The sequence below is a fragment of the Hyperoodon ampullatus genome (genome assembly GCF_949752795.1).
Source record: "Hyperoodon ampullatus genome assembly, chromosome: 1".
Lineage (NCBI taxonomy): Eukaryota > Metazoa > Chordata > Mammalia > Artiodactyla > Ziphiidae > Hyperoodon > Hyperoodon ampullatus.
Window position 1 is genome coordinate 109,896,391 of NC_136914.1, and position 20,489 is coordinate 109,916,879.

Here is a 20,489-nt window from a genome sequence, read left to right on the forward strand (position 1 = left end):
TACAGGGGGTGCAGGGTCAATCCCTGGTCAAGGAACTAAGGTCCCACATGCCGTGTGGCCAAAAAAAAAAATGTGGCCACAGGGTTGATGTGATAAAAAGGCTTTCAGAAAAATCCTTAGGCAGGCCTCATTTTATGAAATGCGATATATAAAAATTAAGCCATAGAGAACGTATTTACATTACAACAGGGGACTCTACTTCACCACGAGGAGTTTTCAGAGGGCTTCATAAACAGGAAGTAACTACTAAAGTTATAATGTATACACAGCATATCCCAATCATCCAGACAGGAGCAAATAAGAATTACCCAGTGCCCATTCTTGCTGTCAAAATTAATAATTTGAAAATAGAAAAATACATGACATGAGAGAGGTATGCTCTTTCTTGTCACACATGCATGAAAACCAAAAATCCTTGTACCTGAAAGCAAAAACCCCATCAACCTTGTGGGGTGGACACATATCGTTTCCGTTTTTCTTCATAGCACAACGATTCCGTACTCTTTAAAGAGAATCAACCAGCAGTCTTTAACCAAGAGTTCAAAGACCAGTTTCAGGAAGGGGTCCATGAGTGTCCTCGAATGTCATTCCAATTTTGCGGATGTATTTTCTGGGTAGGGAGTCCATAGCGCTCTCTAGATTCTCAAAGTTATCTATGCCACATGCCCAAAGGTTAAGCACCCTCAAAAGAGGCCAATCCAATTACCTCTCCTCCCTGTCACATATGCATGGGCTTCTAGGAAAATGCAATAAATAAAACTTGGTGGTAATCCCTGATGGGTGGCTTTTGGGGCAGAGTGATAAGTAATAGGCATTGAAAAAGTATTTCCTAATCCTTTTTATCATCATAGACTCCTTTCAGAATCAGATGAATGTTATGAATGGGCTCCCGAGAAAATGTGTGTTTATATCCAGAATTAGGCATGAAGATTTAGGGGTTTAGGCACCCCACGAAAATGTATCTATCAGTCCTTAATTAAGAATTAATGACTCAGATGATTCCCCAGCAGAATATTCAGGCATATGACTTACCGCCTAAGCTACAGTTTTTGTGTGTGGCGGGGAGCAGCTGGGGGTAGCTGATGATTATCCGTAAACCTCCTGTCAAACCGTGAACCTGCTATCTATGATCCTATACCCTCCTGATCTCCACTCTTAGATTCAACAGGAGAAGTTTTATTCAGCTAGAAAGCTCTGCCCAGGGTAAATTCTCAGATTTTGTGAGATCCATTCTAACACTGCCTTTGGGAGAAATTGTTTTCTATGAATTGATTTGACTAACCACACTAGCCCCATTTGCAACCATGAACAATGTAGCCACGCAGAAAGTTGACATTTTCATGGAAAAGTTTTATCATCTGCAATCTAAAATTGCTAACTTTTTTTTAGCTTGTAGGTAACACAAGCTAAGAATATGGTATCAAAATATTGCTTTGATGAATCAAGGACACCCAATGAGAGGGTAAAGACTTAACATTTTGAGTTTCAACTGATAATCGCTTTATCGCCAGAGCACACATTGGTAGGTATGAAGTCTCCATAGTTATGAAACAAATGAAACTATAAATCCAAACAAATCAAGAAAGAGCCTTAAGTTTAATTATCTTCCCTTCAGCATCTCCGAACACTTTCTGGGTGGAAGTGCTAAAGCTTTGGCAAAATATTAGGAATTTCAATGAGGGATATGTAAAATATGTATTTCTTTTGCTAACCAGATAAGCTTGATATGAACCACTAGGTAGTTATTAGAGCCAATGAAAGGTCAGCATCTAACATCAAGCACAGGAATTCTATCTAGAAAGCCAACTTTGCACCAAATCCAAGCTCGTAGTGGGATAAGTAGGCCCTCCAAAAAGAAGATCTAATCCAAAAATGACCACGATCGTCTTCAAGCCTAGTAATATCCTGGAAGAACAGTGATCACATGGGATGGGAATCTCCTCATTTATTTAACAATCACATGAGACTACTACCAAAGGAACAGCGGTCATCATCCCTGCTCTTTAAGCATTTACAAGTTTGCTCACATGCGAGACCCACTCAGGAACCTTCTTCCATACACCCAGTGCCCTCTGCTTACACCTTCATCCATGCACTGGCTAAACACTACCTTATAACCTAGTTGTGCTGTCCACCCCGCTACACCATGAGTTCCTAAGGGCAGGGACTAGGTCTCTTTCATCTTCATCTTCCTTCTACAGCAAATACAGTGCCCTGGTCTTCTTCAGCACTCAGTGCATACAACAGTGATTCTTCTACATAAGTCCCCTACATATGAGCGAGTTCCATTCTGAGAGTGTGTTTGTAAGTCCAATTTGTTCATAAGTCCAACAAAGTTAGCCTAGCTTACTTTACAGTATCAGCTACATCACTGCTGCTTTTACGCTTGCTTCCGGACATCCTGGGCTTGAAATAATGTACTACTGTACTCTATACAGCGCTGTACAGTAAAGTACACAAAAGCAAAACCACTTGTAGAGGATGCACGCACGTGACAATGTACACCAGACACGTACTTTAAAAGGTTTGGCTAAACATCACAGCCGTCCAAATCTCTCTAGATCAGCACTGTCTAATATAAATATAATGTGCACCATATATAGAATTTAAAATTTTCTAGTAGCCACATTAAAAAAGATAAAGGAAAAGGTAAAATTAATTATAATAATATATTTTATTTAACCCAACATATCAAAATATTATTTCAATGTGACCAATATAAAAATTATTAATGAGATATATTCTTTTTTAAGCTAAGTTTTTGAAACCAGGTGTCTATTTTACACTTACAACACATCCAATTTGCATGCTAAATATTCAATAGTTAAAGTGATGTAGTTCTACCAAAGCAATAAAGTTATGTTTAACAAAAAAATATTTTACACTGCTTTAGTTTTGAATTTTATACTGAAATTAATTAAAATTAAATAACATTAAAAACTCAGTCTCTCTGTTAGAGTAGCCACATTTCAAGGATTCAGTAGCTACATGTGTGGGACTTCCCTGGTGGCGCAGTGGTTGGGAATCCACCTGCCAGTGCAGGGGACACGGGTTCGATCCCTGGTCCGGAGGATCCCACATGCCGCGGAGCAACTGAGCCCATGTGCCACAACTACTGAGCCTGCGCTCTAGAGCCCACGAGCCACAACTACTGAGCCTGTGTGCCACAAGTACTCAAGCCTGCACATCTAGAGCCCGTGCTCCGCAACAAGAGAAGCCACCTCAATAAGAAGCCCATGCACTGCAACGAAGAGTAGCCCCTGCTCACAGCAACTAGAGAAAGCCCGTTCGCAACCAAAAATAAATAAATAAATAAATATATTATTTTCTTAAATAGCTATATGTGATTAGTGGCTACCATGCTGGACAGCACAGTTCTAGGCTACTTAACAGCAGTTGATAAAGCAACTTGCTAAATACTGTACACAGCGTAAGATCTTATTTTTAAAGCAAAACAATTTACACACATGCACACACAAATAACTGGAGGAATAACTACCGATCATTAGCAGTGTGTTAATTCTGGGAGGAGTGGAATCAGAAAGGAGGTGAAGAAGTACTTTTGCTTCTGAAAGGTTTAAATTTTTTTGTATAAAAAGTTAAAATTAAGGCCGGAAACCAGATTGAAGTATCGCCTATTCTTTAAATAGAAAACATAGATAGTTACACACGGAGAGCAACAGGGACAACTTAGATGTCTTTAGATAAGGGCTACCAGACAGGTGGGAAAACCAGCAGTCATGCTGTGTAAGGAATGTGGATTGAGACTATTGGTGTTTGACCTGGAGAATGGAGAACTGGAGGCAGGGGCAGTTATTTTCAAATATTTGAAATGCTGTCAAGAACAAAAATTTGATTTGTTCTCTGCTGTCTCGAGAATAGAATAACAATAGTACATCATTAATACAGTCGTTTGTACTATAAACCATACTTTTGTAATTTAATTCCTCAGAAGAAAGAATTTCTAGCACAGAGATGGATCAAAGATGGAATGGAACTGTAAAGTCATGAGTTTCCTCAATCACTGAAAATATTAAAAAGTCGACTATTTTCAGCAGAGGACATTTAAGAAGTAGTAAGTTCAGGAAAGATGTCATAACTAGAGTTTTGTAACTAGATTATCAACCCTGAGATTTTATTATTGTATGAGATTTACCATTATCCAAAGGGCACGTGTGAGATTATTACAGATGTTCACCCAACATCCAATTTTCCTCTCCTTCCAAGAATGCTGTATGAAGTAAAACATGACCATGGAATTAATCACTTTGTTGATTAATGAAATATGAGTAGAAGCCTATGCCTGTTACTTCATGTTACTATATTTAGGTTGCAACTGTCCACTTTACTTTCTTGGGGAAGAAAATAGCACTTTGCAAGGTTTCCTTTTCTAAAGGAAAGAGGAAAGAAAACAAATGTTCTTGACTAAATGCTCCCCCATATGTAATCTAATCTAATCTTTCCTAGTCCTCTGAGACAGGTATTAACGCTGTTTTACAGATAAACAAACAAAGCAGAATTTAAAAATTTAAGGTGATACAGCTTATGGAGCAAGGATTTGAATTCAAGTCTGTCTTACTTTAAAGCTCATGACACAAACGTTTAGTACAGTGGTCAAACAGAAGCCACCCGAATATGGTAGGTTCTGTGTTTGCTCATTCTTCTAAATCTTTTATTGAAAACATTAATACAAAACAATGGAAACTAAATGAGCATTCTCAATTTAAAAAAAAAAGAAAGAAACCCACACAGAGGCTGCACATGTGAAAGCCTATATTTACACACAGCCATCATGTGATGGGTAATTAGCCAGGTAACTATAGGTTTTTCTCTGCTAGAAAAGTATACGTTTCATCATGCTTTGAAATCTGCCTTATTATCAGCACTGCTATGAAAACAATGTTTTATTTCTTATTGAGTGAATAGGCCAGGCATAAAGCATTGTTTTTGTAGAGCTTAACAGAATACTTCCCTTGTGAACCAAAGAAGTAGAATGAGTAGTTGGAAGATGGGGAATATCCTCCACCATGATTAGCGAGTAACCATTTTAAGGGAGGTGAGGATTAAAACAGTATAATTGCCTAGAATAAGAAGTATTAGATGTCTTGCTAAAACCATCTCCTTAATAACCTGTCACCTAAAGAAGACAGATTACAAACAAGCTGATGATAATAAAAAGATAAGGGAGAGCAAGTCCAGTCTGGATTTGTTTATTTCCCTGCACATTTTTGTCACTGCTATAATCCTGACACATGAAAAAGATTCCCTTGAGGAAGAGAGGAATTAATAAGTGCCAGTATTAATACGTAAATGTCCACACACAACAAACTCCTACAACACCACCCCAAATCCCTAGGCTGGCAAGCTAGCTTTGAGCATGTTCAAAAGCTCTCTTAGTAAGTTTCCTCGAATGAGTCTACAATGGAGGATTACAAATGAAGCCAAAAATAGTTAGAAACTAAATACCACAAGTACAGTCGTCCCTCAGTATCCGTGGGGGACTGGTTCCAGAAACCCCGTCAGGATACCAAAATCTGAGGATGCTCCAATCCCTTATATAGAATGGTATAACATGTGCATATAACCTACACACATCCTCCCTTATACATTTAACCCTGGAACAATACGGATTGGAACTGCATGGGTCCACTTATGTAGGGATTTTTTTCAATAGTAAATACAGTACTACATGATCCAAGGTTGGCTAGATCCATGGATATGCAGAACTGGGAAAACAGAGGAATCACAGATATGGAGGGACGACTATAAGTTATACCCAGAGTTTCCACTGTGCAGAGGGTTGGCACCCTAACCCCCGCATGGTTCAAGGGTCAACTGCACTTTAAATCATCCCTAGATTACTTACAATACCTAATACAACATAAATGCTAAGTATGCTAAGTAAATAGTTGCCAAAATGCAGGAAATTCAAGTTTTGCTTTTTGGAACTATCTGAAGGTTTTTTTTTTCTTTTCTTTTCTGAGTATTTTCCATACAAGGTTGGTTGAATCCATGGATGCGGAACCCACAGACATGGAGAGCCAACTGTACACTGCTTCTCCTTCCAGGTACCAATGAGAAAGCCCCTCCACTAGAGGGTGTCCTAGGAAGTGCTGGACAAGAACTCAAGTCAACCACTGAATCCACACAGGTGTCCCGACCATGCAGAGCAGAGAATGCCAGAAATTTCAGAGGAGGTTGATCATAAAAGTCGCATGTTGACTTAACCTACTAAATATAGCTGTGAAGTCAGAATGCCTACAGGATAGTTAGGACTGTTGCTGGGAAGATAAGACAAGCATATATAAAAAATAATAGATACTGCATTATATTGCTAGTTATAGCGTAAGGTAATCAGGTGGTAGAGACACTGAGTGTGATAAGAGCTCCATAAGCAGGGAAAATCCTTTGAGCAGGATGCCAAACAAGGGCTTCAGGGGCTTAAACTGAAACTTAAAGAAAAGAGATTTCCTTCAGGTAAGAGTCCTGGAAGGGGTATTCCAAGAATGAGGAAAGGCATGAGCCATACAAAACTCACGGGAGGGCTGGGGAGCAGGGTGTGGGTGCATGCGGGTTAAAGAGAAAGAAGACCAAGCAGTTAGACTAGTTAGGCTAAAGCAAGAGGTTTACATAAGTGATAGGAGATAAGAGAGAGAGATAGGCTGTCTTCACATTCTGTGTGCACTTTGAGCTGGCAATTCCACCTCCACAAACGTACGAGGAAAGAGTCATGGACATGGCAGAGTTACAAGAATTTCAGAGTTTGTGGGAAAACAGAAGCAAATGAAATGTCCAAACAGAAACACCTCTCTAATGAAACATTACGGCAGGCAGAAAGAAACAGAGTATTTTATAATATGGAGGCACTGTCATAATACACCTGTACAAATTTAAATGGTGGGGGGAAGGGTATGCATATGAATTTCATACCTATACACACATTCATATACCTTGGCATATTGATATTAAAAATGCTAACAGCAGTTACTTCTGGGTGGGAGGAAAAGAAGCAACTTAAATTTTTCCGCATTTTGTATTGCCTACATTTTCTAATATGAACACGGATAACATTGGCAATCAGGAAAACAACAACAATGAAAGGTCTTTAATAAAATAGAAAAAAACTGGAGGCTGGGACTGAACAGTTCACTGGATGCTTGCCTATAACATTTGTATCTTATCCAGTAGGCATGAGGGTATCGAAGAAAGGGGAGCTACTGGCTGAAAGCCAATATTTTTAAAGGGTCAGAAGTGTAAAAGATGTTAGAAATGATTAAAAAATTAAAAAGCAAGTGGAGAGGTCCAAAGAAAGAGGCCAGGTGCATCTGGGAGAACAAAGCGAGGCCACTTCATCCCAGCATACTAACTGAAAACACAGGGCAAGGCAACTAGGAAAACCCCAAATCGACAGCACTGTTTGCGCAGCCCCTACTGTGCATGAAGCACTTGTAAAGCTTCTGAAACCCCACTATTATTCCAATCTGTCCTAAATAAATATATTCATTAAAATGGGGTAAAAGTCCAAACCTCAGCTTTCCTCAACAGTGGACCTGTACAAACTACAGACTTAAACACATAATGTTAGAGGAGAGAAGAGGGGTGGATCTTTGACATTTAGGAAAATTAATGTTTTGCAATAAAACCTCACATTTAAAGTACTCTAAAAGACAAATGAGGGGCTTCCCTGGTGGCGCAGTGGTTAAGAATCCACCTGCCAATGCAGGGGACACGGGTTCGAGCACTGGTCCAGGAAGATCCCACATGCCGCGGAGCAACTAAGCCCGTGTGCCACAACTACTGAGCCTGCACTCTAGAGCCCGTGAGCCACAACTACTGAGCCCATGTGCCACAACTACTGAAGCCTGCGCGCCTAGAGCCTATGCTCCGCAACAAGAGAAGCCACTGCAATGAGAAGCCCGCTCACTGCAACTAGAGAAAGCCCACGCACAGCAACAAAGACCCAACGCAGCCAAAAATAAATAAATAAATAAATTAAAAAAAAAAAAAAGACAAATGAGCAGTTGGGAAGAATCAGCATCAATACTAAAGAGAATTAAGCCTAGATGCCCAAATCAAATACCTTCTCACAAAACCCTCTGGAAAAGCCCCATCAATTCACATGTTGGATGTATGTGCTTTTGTGTTCGAAGGTGATGCCATCGTGATAACAGCTATAATAATGGCCTACAGTCAGTAATCATGCAGTAGCTAAAGAGATGAGAGCTGGAAAGTAAAGAAAAATATTTTAGAGGTACAATAAAAGGAGAAAAGCATTTTACATTTCCAATGGAAGGGGAAATGTTGAATCAAGCTTCATTTTTAAAGCACATTTGAAGCACAATGTTGCACTGTTCAAGGATGCTTAACAGACCACGTGGACCAATCAGGTTTGTTCCTCACAGCAGACTCCTACCACCAAATGCAAATAGAAGTATTGCTCCAAGTGTGCCTGTCTATCTATAATACCAGATATTTATGAGCTTGCAAGAAGCCAAGGATGCCTAAAAGACTTTTTCCAAAAGACCCCGGGTATGTAACCAGAAACTAAAGGGGACATATATATTAGCAAGGGACTCAGACCACAGCTGAAATTTCTTTCATCTTTGGTAATCTTCCCATCAGATGGTGACTACCACAGATTTTTCACTGTGATATTCACATTTTTATTAATGAGACTGAAACAAAAGTATGGGTTGGTTGCCTTCTCCATCATGGTCTTTTTTTATCAAAGATATGGCCATACACCAGAAAACAGAGAATGAAAAAAAAGCAAGAACAGCTAGAGTCCAGAAGGATGATAATGAACTAAACTAACACATATGATAATTTAGGGAAGACGTGTGTGCTGGTCTTTTATCTTATTTGATCAGAACAGCTTAAACAAAGCTGGACACCAAGCTGGTATTCAACTGTGGATCTTTATTGAGGCAAAAATACTACAGTCCTACCCTAAATGCTACAATATACAACTACAGGAATTACAGAAACTTGAAAGGCACAGCAATGATATTGAGCCACAAGACCTCCTGCCATGTTAGTTGACAATGATGTTCATTAGATAATAGTCTACATTTAACACTACTGTTTAAAAAAAACACAAGCAAAAACAGAGGTAACTAAAACTCAGGAGGTATAGTGGTTGAATAACATCTTTTCCCTCCTTTTTGCCCTGAGGAGTAGGAAAGTCGAGGCCATACAACTTTAGGGAAGAGATTCCGAGAGTTTTGCCCGTGTCATTCCTACCTGGAGGGTGCCAAGCCTGACGCATGTGCCATGGCTCTCTCCCAACAATGAGTAAGTTGGTATAAAAGAACAACCAAAGTGTGTCCTGAGATGAGTGACCAGGATGGGGAAGGATTCTGAAACCACATCCTGGTGAAAAATTGAAAAAATTGGGATTTGGCTAAACAAGCCAAATAAAGACAAACTGAGGACTATTTCAAGGAAAGGGGGAGAGGAAATATCAACTGTACCAGTGTCCAGCCTGACAATTCTATGAAGGGCTCCCAAAAAAGCATGTGTTTCTTACCTTGTTCAAACATTGTATCCAGGAGGTGAATACTGGTAACCTGAATACTTAAAAATAGCACTTAAGTTCCAATTTCACTTTTTTCTTACTTCTGCCCCAACATCTCCAATTCTAAAAGTAAGAATAAAGTCTTAAATGCTATGGACTTCTCTTCAGTTGACTATCCAACCTTCAGTCCATTATTAAAAGATTTGGATTTGGTGTCCTAGAAAGTGTTCATCACTCTAGGAAACACTAGAAGATCTGCAAGTCAACAGAAATTCCAAATGGAAGGGTTTTAACTTGGAATGAGCCTTCCTGAGTGATGGCAGTATGATATCTAGACAGCAATATCAATGACCAGCTGTTGACTGGCTCACACGTGGTTAGGTTTCACAGACTTCCCTTCCAGCAGGTGTAGCCGAGATGGTTGAGTGCAGACAACATACATCGTTGTTTATTCAAGACACTTTTTACATGTTCATTCTACCATTATTTCAGGACAGTCTTCAACTATTTGATTCCATGGCCAAGCTGAATTTTAACTTTGAAATGAAATGGAATAACCTCCCACCTATGTTCCCAGATCCTTAGAAAATGGCCTGTCACTAAGTTGTTCTAAAGCTTTGAATGTCTTGGGTACAGACTCTTGGAAGTGTGAACTTGCTCGTGTCAAAGGTTCTCTGGGCTGTCACTTTACAATGAAATGAAGCAGCCTCTTGAAGAAACAGCCACGTTGGCACGTGGACAGCATGCTTCTCCTGTGTTCACTGTGCTAGAATTAGATTCTTTAAAGAATGCATGGTTCACACAACAATGTTGTCAGAGGAGCTTGTGAGAAAATCCTTTGGAAATTATCTTTACAAATTTTTGATAAGCCTCAAGTGTAACTGATTTCTATTTTGAACTCAAGGAGGCCAAATCTGTTTCGGTGAAGAGGCCCTTCTGTAGGGATGCCTCATGATATCCACAGACAGAATAATTCAACAATATATCATCCAAGAAGTTTCCCAAGTTTCTATCTTAAGAAAAATATAGTATAGCTAGCTCGGCAATGGAAGTTAAAATATAAACAACAAATACCCTGAGAAGACTGTTTAATATATACATACAAAATTTACATCTAGGAAGGAAGGAAGGAAAGAAGAAAAGGACTGGCTTAGTAAGAAGCATGTCTTCCACCTTAAGAAGTTCATTAGATGTCTCTGGTGAAAAATACTTACTATGACAAACTGTCAGCACCTTAGCATGCTTCTTATTAGAGACATTTATACTGTTCTCTTCAACACAAATCGAGAATCCTTCCCGTATCCACATCCCAGGAAGCAGCTTGACATATCAAACTCAAAACAAAGTTGAAACAACCATTTGAAATACAAGGCCTCCAGAATTTCCAAGCAAAGACTATAGTCAATTTCTAACTAAAAGTACTGGAGAAGACATTTACGCCACTGGCCACTTGTGGCCCAGCTTATTTTGACAGAATTTAAGAGGAGAAATGTTATATAAAATATAAATACATATCTCTATATAAACATATAAAAATATATCATATATTTATATTCTTTCTCCATATAGTTGTATATATATACAAATATATACATACATATATATATATATATATACATATTATATATACAAATAAAAGAACCTGAAGGGTTTTAATAACAGCCTTCTACTGAGGCAGACAGTAAGGGTGTAAACCCTGCCCCAAATAACTAGAACATGTGATTAGGGAAATTCATAAGAGACAAATTAGCTCATATTATACCACCTAGCTCCCTATGATATAGAATGGCCTTCTTATAGTAATAATGATAATACCATCTTAGACTTCAGTATCACAGATGCTTCCATGGATATTGATCTTTTTTCTCCATTGACCTTCTCAGAAATCCAGCGAGATAAACAAAGTACACACTATGACCCATTTCACACACGAGGAACCCGAAGGTGTAAACACACAGTGACTTGTGCCGTGAGTGACAGACCTTCAGGACAGGCAGAGGCAAGATTCTCCTGACCTCCCAGCCACTGCTCCTTCACCACCACCATGCTGTCTATTCCCCAAAGTACAGTAAACGTCCCAGCGGCAGAAGGGACATGGGAAGGCACTCTTTCTCCATCTGATGGGACTTCAGAAACAGAAACTGAACTGAGGGAACCTGAGGGAACCCCCAGCATTAAATTCACCCACACCCACATCTTTTGGTCTCTTTTCTTGATTTCAGCTCACACTCTTCTATCTTTTCTTTTTCTAGAGACATATTTGGAGATGAAACCATTCATAACTGCCCATCCACAGACAGTTTGTGGCAGTGTAATTGACAATGAGTCTGCTGCAAAAAAATGAAAATGCTGTTTTAATAACCTTGGCCTAAAATACATTCTATTGTATGCCTCAAAGGGTTTCAATAAAAAGTCAACCTGTAGAGACATATTTTCTTGGCTTAAACAACAATCCAAAGCATATACATGTAGTCCAACTATAATGACATATTTATAGGCCAATAAAGCTTACACTGCAGCTTTCATACTTCACTTAAAGGAACTCTGTAAGAAGCAGTGTTATATAAAATAATTTGATTTCTTTTCAAACTGTAGCCCAAGGAATAAAAAAATGCAAGTATGCTATGTTTAACTGATAGTGTTTATATTCCTTAGTTGCTAAAAGTTTTGTAAAATGAAATAATTCTTCATTTGACTAGTTCCAACTGCCATACCAAATATGGTTATCAGGTCCACTTTACAACAAAAGCTAAGTACTGTAATTCTGAAGACAAAAATAAATAACTAGAGGCTTGTGTAGTGAATGATTTAATCAACCCGATTCTTCTGGAAAAACAGGTTCCTGTGTTCGTTATGCTTATGAATAATACATTCCTTAACCCTTCTATTTTAACATAGTTATTTTTTTCTTTCTTCCTTTTCTATAAACGTCAGTATGAAACTGTCTGAAAAAAGGTAAAATATCTCACTGAGTAAAGTCACAATCTGAATTGGTTTCATACTGAACTTTCTTTCTGTGAAAAGGACAAAGAGGAGGGAAGGGGATGAATGTACTCTCACACATCTCAGAAGTGTTTTTTAAAGATTGTTAGTTTCCCCACTATCTAGATCTGCAGTTTCAGTCACCATTTACCATCTTAAATGAAAATGCCATAGGTTTTTAAAAAGCAAACATGACATCCGCAAATATTGTCCTTGAAGGGGAAAGGGATAAAAAAATGAAAGAGTTGTGATTTGAGTCACAGCAGTTATTGGAAGCTGCCATTTGGGGCAGAGTTTCTCTTTGTGGAGTATTAATTTGTTGGCAGACACACATTTGTGAGAACATTCTTTTTTTTTTTTTTTTTTACTATTCAGAGAGACAGGAAGTGACACAAACTGGGATTAAAGGGAACTTATTCTACCTAAACACTCAGCAAGAAGAGTCCTTTGATTAGCTTTTAGATGGTAAAATCCCTTCTTTAAGAGTCAACTGAATTATTTTGTTATTATTGATGTTTTAACATGATGAAACAATTCAGTTATAAAAGATAACATATTGCAGTTTTACTTTATCCACAGAAAGGTGAGATGGCTCCATTCTTTGCTTACTTCCACTAGAAAAAAAGAGGGAGGGTCTTAAGTAATCTCAGAGTTCATCTTCTTGCTCTGGTAGGAACAATGAGGAATTGGAAGGGTTTTACAGAAGGAAAAACCTAATAAGTGTGTGAACTTCCATTAACAATGTGGTACTGGAAGTGGTTTCAGTGTGGCCAAGAGAAAGGGAGATAAGAAAACCACTGTGTAGAAAGAAAAGTACAGACAACAAATATTTTGATGTTGCAGACAGAGAAAGGAAGGGGTTGAAGAGAAAGTTGCTGGGACAGGAATGCACACAGCAAATGACATCCCCTATATCCCAATATAAATCCTCACAATGTAGGCTTGTAAACCTTAGATCAAGCAGATAATGGAAACTCATTACATTAAGGAAAGTTTTTGTTTCTCTTTCCACATTATTACAACACAGTGTGCATTCCAATTACAAAAGCTATTTGTCTCAAATTCCCCACAGTTCATACCAACTGAGTAGAATTTCAAGGCTCCAAATTCTATCCTTAAAGGGGTATTTTACATTAAAAAAAAGAAAAGAAAAAAAAATACATGGTGTTTCTTATTCACCAGAGAGCTTCCCAATCAAATCTCCTGTTGCTTATTTTCCCTTCCTCTGCACTGATCACTCACAGAGCTGTCTCCCAAATGAGACCCAAAGGGGGAAAAAAAAAATCAGAATCACCTAGAGATCCTTTTATCAGTACACATTCTTTGGCCTTGCCTCAATCCTACTGAATGAAGAATCTGGGGAAGCTGTACTCAGCAATCAGTATTATTTAAAAATTTTTCCTAAGTGAGTCTAATGAACAACAAGATTTAAAAACCACTAAACACTTTGAATGTTCACTATAAACCAATTTCTTCTGGAATCAATTATTAAAAAGTTTGATTATGGACATTTTTAGAATTCAGGAAGATCAAAACCTCTAAATCTTTTGATGAAATTAAGAGGTTGGGTTTCTTTTCATTCATTAATAAACTATCAATTTTAAATACAAAACAACTCTTCTATAAATACTCTTGTTTATATGCATGACATCAAGCTTAACCATCTACACATCCTTTTGTTCCCCCATGGGTTTCCTGTTTAGTTTTTTATTAGTAACAGTATATTTCATAACTAAAAAAAAAAAATCAAACAAAGAGAAGAAAGGTTTTAATGTTAAGGAAAACATAAGACAATAGCAATACAACTTAGATCATATATTAGGCGAGTAATACAACAGCTGTATTATTCAGCATTACCACATGTCAGAAGGCTAGTCATGGTGTGTTCACAAAACTGGCCATGCTAACAGCCTGTATAGGAAGATGATTTAAAAAAATTCTTTAATTTTGAAATGAAAACCACTAGATTAATAATTTTCTCTAAATGGGTACATGACGATCAGGCCACCATGACCAAAATATTACTGCCTGACATCTACCAAAAGATGCCAGGAAACTGTTGATTGTTAAACTAAAAGAAAATATTAATGCTATTCCCAAAACACAGCACAGCTCATCACAAACCAGAATCACATGAAAGACAAGTCAGTTACGGGTGTTACTCAGTCTCTTTATGCCAATTAAAATAAAAAGTCTAGGTTTGTTGTAGTAGTTAAAATCTAGGTTAAAAAAAAACCAGGAAGTTGTTACATTAAGGCATAAAATAGGGCTATGAAAATCAGCATTGTGCTAGAACGAAAGAAAAAGATGCCTTAATATGTTAAAAGTGAAGTTCCTCTTTGCCTAAAGAGGAAATAAGTAGTCTAAATCAGAGGTCAACAACTGTGGTCTTGAGCAACGCTAGGAAAGTAAGTCAGTGAATGCCACAAGGAGTTACAAAGGAAAAAATACAAGCAGGAAAAGACACCAAAAAGTCACTGGAGAAGAAAGTGTTGAGAAAAAGCAACGGAATTAATTATGGCGCTCCTCTCCATACACCAATATACACCAGTCACTGTGCTAGACCCTTTGTATCTTACATCTCCCAGTGACCCTGAAAAGTTTCCAGGTTTTCCAGATGGGGAAGCTGCGGCTTGGAGGTTAAATTATTTGCCCAAGGCCACACAGCTAAGTAAGCAACAGAGTCAGGATTCAAACACTAAACGGAATAACTACTCCAAATCCCAAACCTATAGTGTAAGAAGGGAAGGAAGGAAAGAAAAAACAACATAGTTGATGGTGACCACTACACCCTGAGAATTCTGGGGAACCTATGCCATGAGCTGCGAACCAGTAGTTCCCCTGCTTTGAAACTGTTCTCTTGCTCCACGTGAAGTAGCTCATCTCTCCTCCTCACTTTGCTTTCCTTCCAACATAAAACGTGAAATTCTGATGTGGTGTTAAAAAATGTCATAGTATCTACTCAGAACAAATATTTAAACTCTCCATTAATTCAACTTTTGGTGCCTCAATTAAGTCTTATGCCTTGACAGCAACTGGAAGCTGCTAAACGCACAGTGTTATTATATCACCCAGTTTCCAGCACAGGGTTCCACACAGAGAAGGTCCTGTGATTCAACAGGTAACATCCATCCCTTCCACACCCAGTCATCTGTCCAGCCATATTCCCAGGTCTCTCTGAGGTTAAAGAAATTATATGCATATATGAATGACAGGGTTTCCAGAAAAACCTACAATAAAAAAGTAGGTTACTGTATACGCCCACACATTAGATTTAGAAGTACAAACGATAATTACCAAGGTCAGCCTTTTCCTTGAGAACGTCTTTGAAGTTGAGTCCACTGTTCAAGGTTGACTGCCGGTACTTCAGCAGAGCTTCCTTCTGTCCATTCCTTCCCAGGGACTCCATTTTCACTGACCCAGCTTGAAGGCCACATCGCCACTTGGAGAAATCAGAATGTACCCACTTGACCAGGTCTTCAAGCTTCACAATCACCTTTTCGGAAACAGCAATGACTTCATCCTATAAGAGAGGTAGTGGCGGGAGAACAAAAAACATTATTGGTGGTTCTGAAGTAAATGATACATTTTCAATGAAGCCCATCTGAAACACCATTTGAGCGGCTGAATCTAATGTAAGCAGACAACGTGTTTTTTGGTGATAGAGAACCTTCAGAAACTCACTTCATTTCAATGGTTTTTCGCTGCTTGTGGTCTACTTGAGGAATAATTTATAGGATTTATTTGTTATGTGCTTAGAAAATGTCCAAAAACTGGACAGTAATTCTAATAGTCATTTTTAATGCTATTTGCTGAAGCTCACTCTCCCTAGTTGACCACATGGGCGAAAGCTAATTTTTAGGTGCCATTAATTTCACAAAAGTAAAAAAGTGAGAACTAGATGACTAATGGTTAGCCTGTCTCTATATAAATGGTCTAAGTAAATCTGGGATTCTTGGAACTCTGACTCACCCCCAAATTCCTATGTTTATGGTACATTTTCCCTTGGCTTATACACAAATATTGAATTTAACTTTTGTCCTAAAATTAAATAAAACTGTGATGTAATCCCCAAAGAAATACTTCATAAATGTTATGTGCTTCCCACTGAAAGAAACTTACACATTCTCATGTTTCTTAAAAACTTTGTAAGTTGAGAAATGAACTGATTTTTTCTTTTAATACGTATGGGGTAAGAGGCAAGAGGGCAAGTGAGGAGAAAGCCTTTGAATCTAAGAAAAGTAGTTGAAACTTAGGTTTCTCCTATGGATCATAAATTTCAATTTTAAGCACCTTTAATTGCTTCCAGGAAACGACCAACTTTTCTGACTCAGAATTAATCCAGCAAGATATTTAATAGATATCCGTACAGGGAGCAAAGGAGGGCCTCTCTTTCCCGAAGATTCTTTGGAAAAGGCTTAAGAAGATCATCTCACTGGGTTTTAAGTTAAATTATTTGAAGCATTTGACATTTCAACTTGAACTGACTTCTTTCATTTCTTTTCCTTCACATTTCTGAAGAAAGCTGAGCTGTGAAAACCCCTAAGCTTACAAAATCTTAGAAATATTTTTGACAAACAACAACAGGAAGATGTCTCTGAGCTATTAAACAAAGGGAATTCACAAGTGATTTTGGCTAATTTTGCTGTAAAACATGACTCTTTCCTCCTTCTCTCCCACCTACACACACACACACACACACACACACAATACTCCAAAGCAAACAAAAAAGTGTTTATTAAGATAAGCTTCACACAATAAGAAGCCCTGGATTCAGTTTTTTAAAAATGTTTTAAGGTAGAATCTAAGATTTCACTTTTCCTCATCCAGTTCCAAGCTGCCTCTGAGAAGAGTTTGTTAGGCAGCAGCAAAATAACAACTACTCTATCAAAAATGAAAAGTAAAACTTTTGTAATGGAATCCTTTCTCTTATCATGATTAAATATGAACTTCCACTAAATGGGAGACAAAGTAGAAACTGTTTTTATTCTCTGCTCAAGAAAAAAAAAATTTCAATACTTTATATAAACAATGGGGCATATTACAAAGTACCATTTCAATGGATGATTTCACTCAGATTCACTACACCATCCTCTCGAAATAAAAGATCTATAGTTGTCACGCATTTTATAGCTATTACATGGTGATTATTAAATGTCAGAATAAAAATTCAGGCTGGGTATTGTTTCAAAGCACATGGGAACAGCTTCTGGACAGGGAACAGCTTCTGGACAGGGCATATCAGAAACCAAGTTTAGAATATACTGGAAAATAATTAAGTATCATGGTATATAAGTCTCAATATTAGCAAGGATGGAATTTGGCAACAGTTTTACCAAATATGGTTCCCCAGAAGAGACAAGTTTGGAGATGAGTGTTATTTTCAAATAGCTCTAACTATGATCAAATGATTATCATTTCAATTACCAGTTGCTTCAGAACTTTTCCAAGAAATGGCATGACTAGCTCTGGCTGGCTTCCAACACCCGTGAAACAAATAGTTTATTAACCAAGAGAAAATACAATCCTTATGATGTCATTGATGAATAAACCCATCTTTCAAGATCCAGTCTACAGGTTTAGTCCTCCCTCCTTTCTCTCTCTCTCTGAAACAGACCTTCTGAATATATACACAATGCATAAAAACAAATGCAGGAATTCAAATAAACATGTATAAGCCGTAAACACAAGTTTGGATTAACTGTGAAACCACCAGTATGTTTCACTGTGGATTCACAGAGAAACTGGTCCTGCAACATTGTCAAACGCCAGGATTTAGAAGGAAATCTGATAAGCGGAGGAGGGGGAAGCAAAAAACCAACCCCCAAAACAAAATAGCCAACATATATATAGAAAATGTCTCAGGAAACATTACTTTGTACACACAATGGCATAAATCACATGTTCGTATTTACTATTCTGAGGCAGTTGCTGACTAAAGTTCCTAATACTCACCATTCTTGGGCAAGTCTCTATGTTTAAGAAAAGAATTTCAATAAGCTCATCTCATGATTACATTAGCTCTCTGCAAACCGAGAATTACCACTGGATAAATACCGCTAATTTACTCTAATGCAACCCAAAAGGAACACAAAGAAATACACCTTGTTATTCTATTAATGCATTTTGGCTTTTCAATTAACCCAGAGCCTAATCGATATTTATGTAGGCTGCGTTGGGATACTTTCTAAGTCCATATCCCCTTTCATCATTGTTTCAAACTGCCTATTTCTGTTGTTTGGATTTTGTTTCTCCCACTGCATAATAACAGCGTACTCAATCACAGACTCCTCTAAGCCAGAGGAGATCATCTGGTCAAGAACTCATGTATCAGCCAGCCTATGTGTATGGCTGGCCTCTCCAAGTGTTGTAAGAATTGGGAAACTTGGGACTCCCCTGGTGGCGCAGTGGTTAAGAATCCGCCTGCCAGTGCAGGGGACATGGGTTCAACCCCTGGTCCAGGAAGATCCCACATGCCGCAAAGCAACTAAGCCCATGCGCCACAACTACTGAGCCTGTGCTCTACAGCCCGTGAGCCACAACTACTGAGCCCACGAGCCACAACTACTGAGCCCACATGCCACAGCTACTGAAGCTCACACGCCTAGAGCCCGTGCTCCGCAACAAGAGAAGCCACCGCAATAAGAAGCCTGTGCACTGCGACAAAGAGCAGCCCCTGCTTGCCACAACTAGAGAAAGCCCGTGCGCAGCAACGAAGACCCAATGCAGCCAAAAATTAATTAATTAATTAATTAAAAAAAAACCAATTGGGAAACTTTACACAAAGTCTCCTGACTTCTATCTTCTCTTTTAAAATAAAATAAAGGGTTATCTGGGGGAAAAAAAGAGAACAAAAAAACCCCTCAAAACAAAAAAGTTGAAACTCAGTAGAGGTTGCTTTCTTTAGATGAGCTGCAAGTTCTCTAGTCTGCCATTGACCCCACCGCTCCTATCGCCTTACACTCAGTCCACCGTTCCTTTATCTGCCTGGCCCTAATTTCTCCCACCTCCCTCACTTTAATGATGAGGACAGTAAGGTTCAGGGATATGTCCAACTGCCAACTTCAGGCAGAACTTGGACAGGAATCCAGGTTTCCTACTGGCCAACACAGCATTCATCCTGGACTCTGGAGCCAGACTGCCTGGGTTCAAATCCCAGCCCTACCATTTACTCCCTGTGGAATACTGGGCAACTTCTTTAACTTCCCTGTGCTTCCATTTTTTTAAATGTATGTTTTTAAAAAAGGTTAATGATACTGTCTATCTCTGACAGTAATGGTGAGGATTAAATGTGTTAACATAAATGAAGTGGTACATTGGATTTAGCTGTCATCACTGTCATTGCTTCTCTGAATTAGTGTTTTCCAAAGAGTGCCACACAGAGATGAGTATAGATGGTTCATGGATAAACCTTTTAATATTTAATATAAGTTACTCATTGCTTATTTATTTTTGTGGTAACTTTCCACTTATGGGGAAGTGGTACTGGTTTCCCATTTATAGGAGATATAGAAGTTTCCTCTTTAAATAAATTTTAGTTAAAAAACAATGGGTCGGTTTGAACAAAGCCATTAAATAAACCCAGTAGATGTGGGTATGGCCAAAAAAAAAAAAAAAGTCAAGATGCTATGAAAATGACTGAAATTTGGGACAGTACATTATATATCAGTGGTTCTCAAAGTGTGGCCCAGGAACCCTGGGGAATCCCCAAGACTATTTCAGGTGGTCCACACGGTCAAAACAATGATCATAATAATACTAAGAAATTATTTGCTTTTTTCACTCTTATTCTCCTTCAAGTGTATAGTGGGGTTTTCCAGCGACTACGAGACAGATGGTATGGCAAAAGAGTGAATACAGAAGGAGATACAAGAATACAGCTGTCTCTATTAAGCTCCACAGTAAAGAAATTTACAAAAATGTAAAACAATGCCACTGTTTTTACTAATTTTCTTTGTTTTTGAAAATAAGGTTAATTTTCATAAAAATG

The 20,489-nt window shown here is 38.3% G+C and overlaps 1 protein-coding gene across 1 annotated transcript in view; it reads right to left on the reverse strand.

The window, feature by feature from the left end:
- ARID5B (AT-rich interaction domain 5B) overlaps positions 1–20,489 on the reverse strand; it is a gene marked incomplete at both ends in the record, with an annotated part of 187,994 nt that overhangs the window by 139,991 nt on the left and 27,514 nt on the right. The window contains 1 exon segment of the mRNA XM_079696564.1: positions 15,797–16,022. Within this exon segment, the coding sequence (XP_079552690.1) occupies positions 15,797–16,022 (226 nt within the window).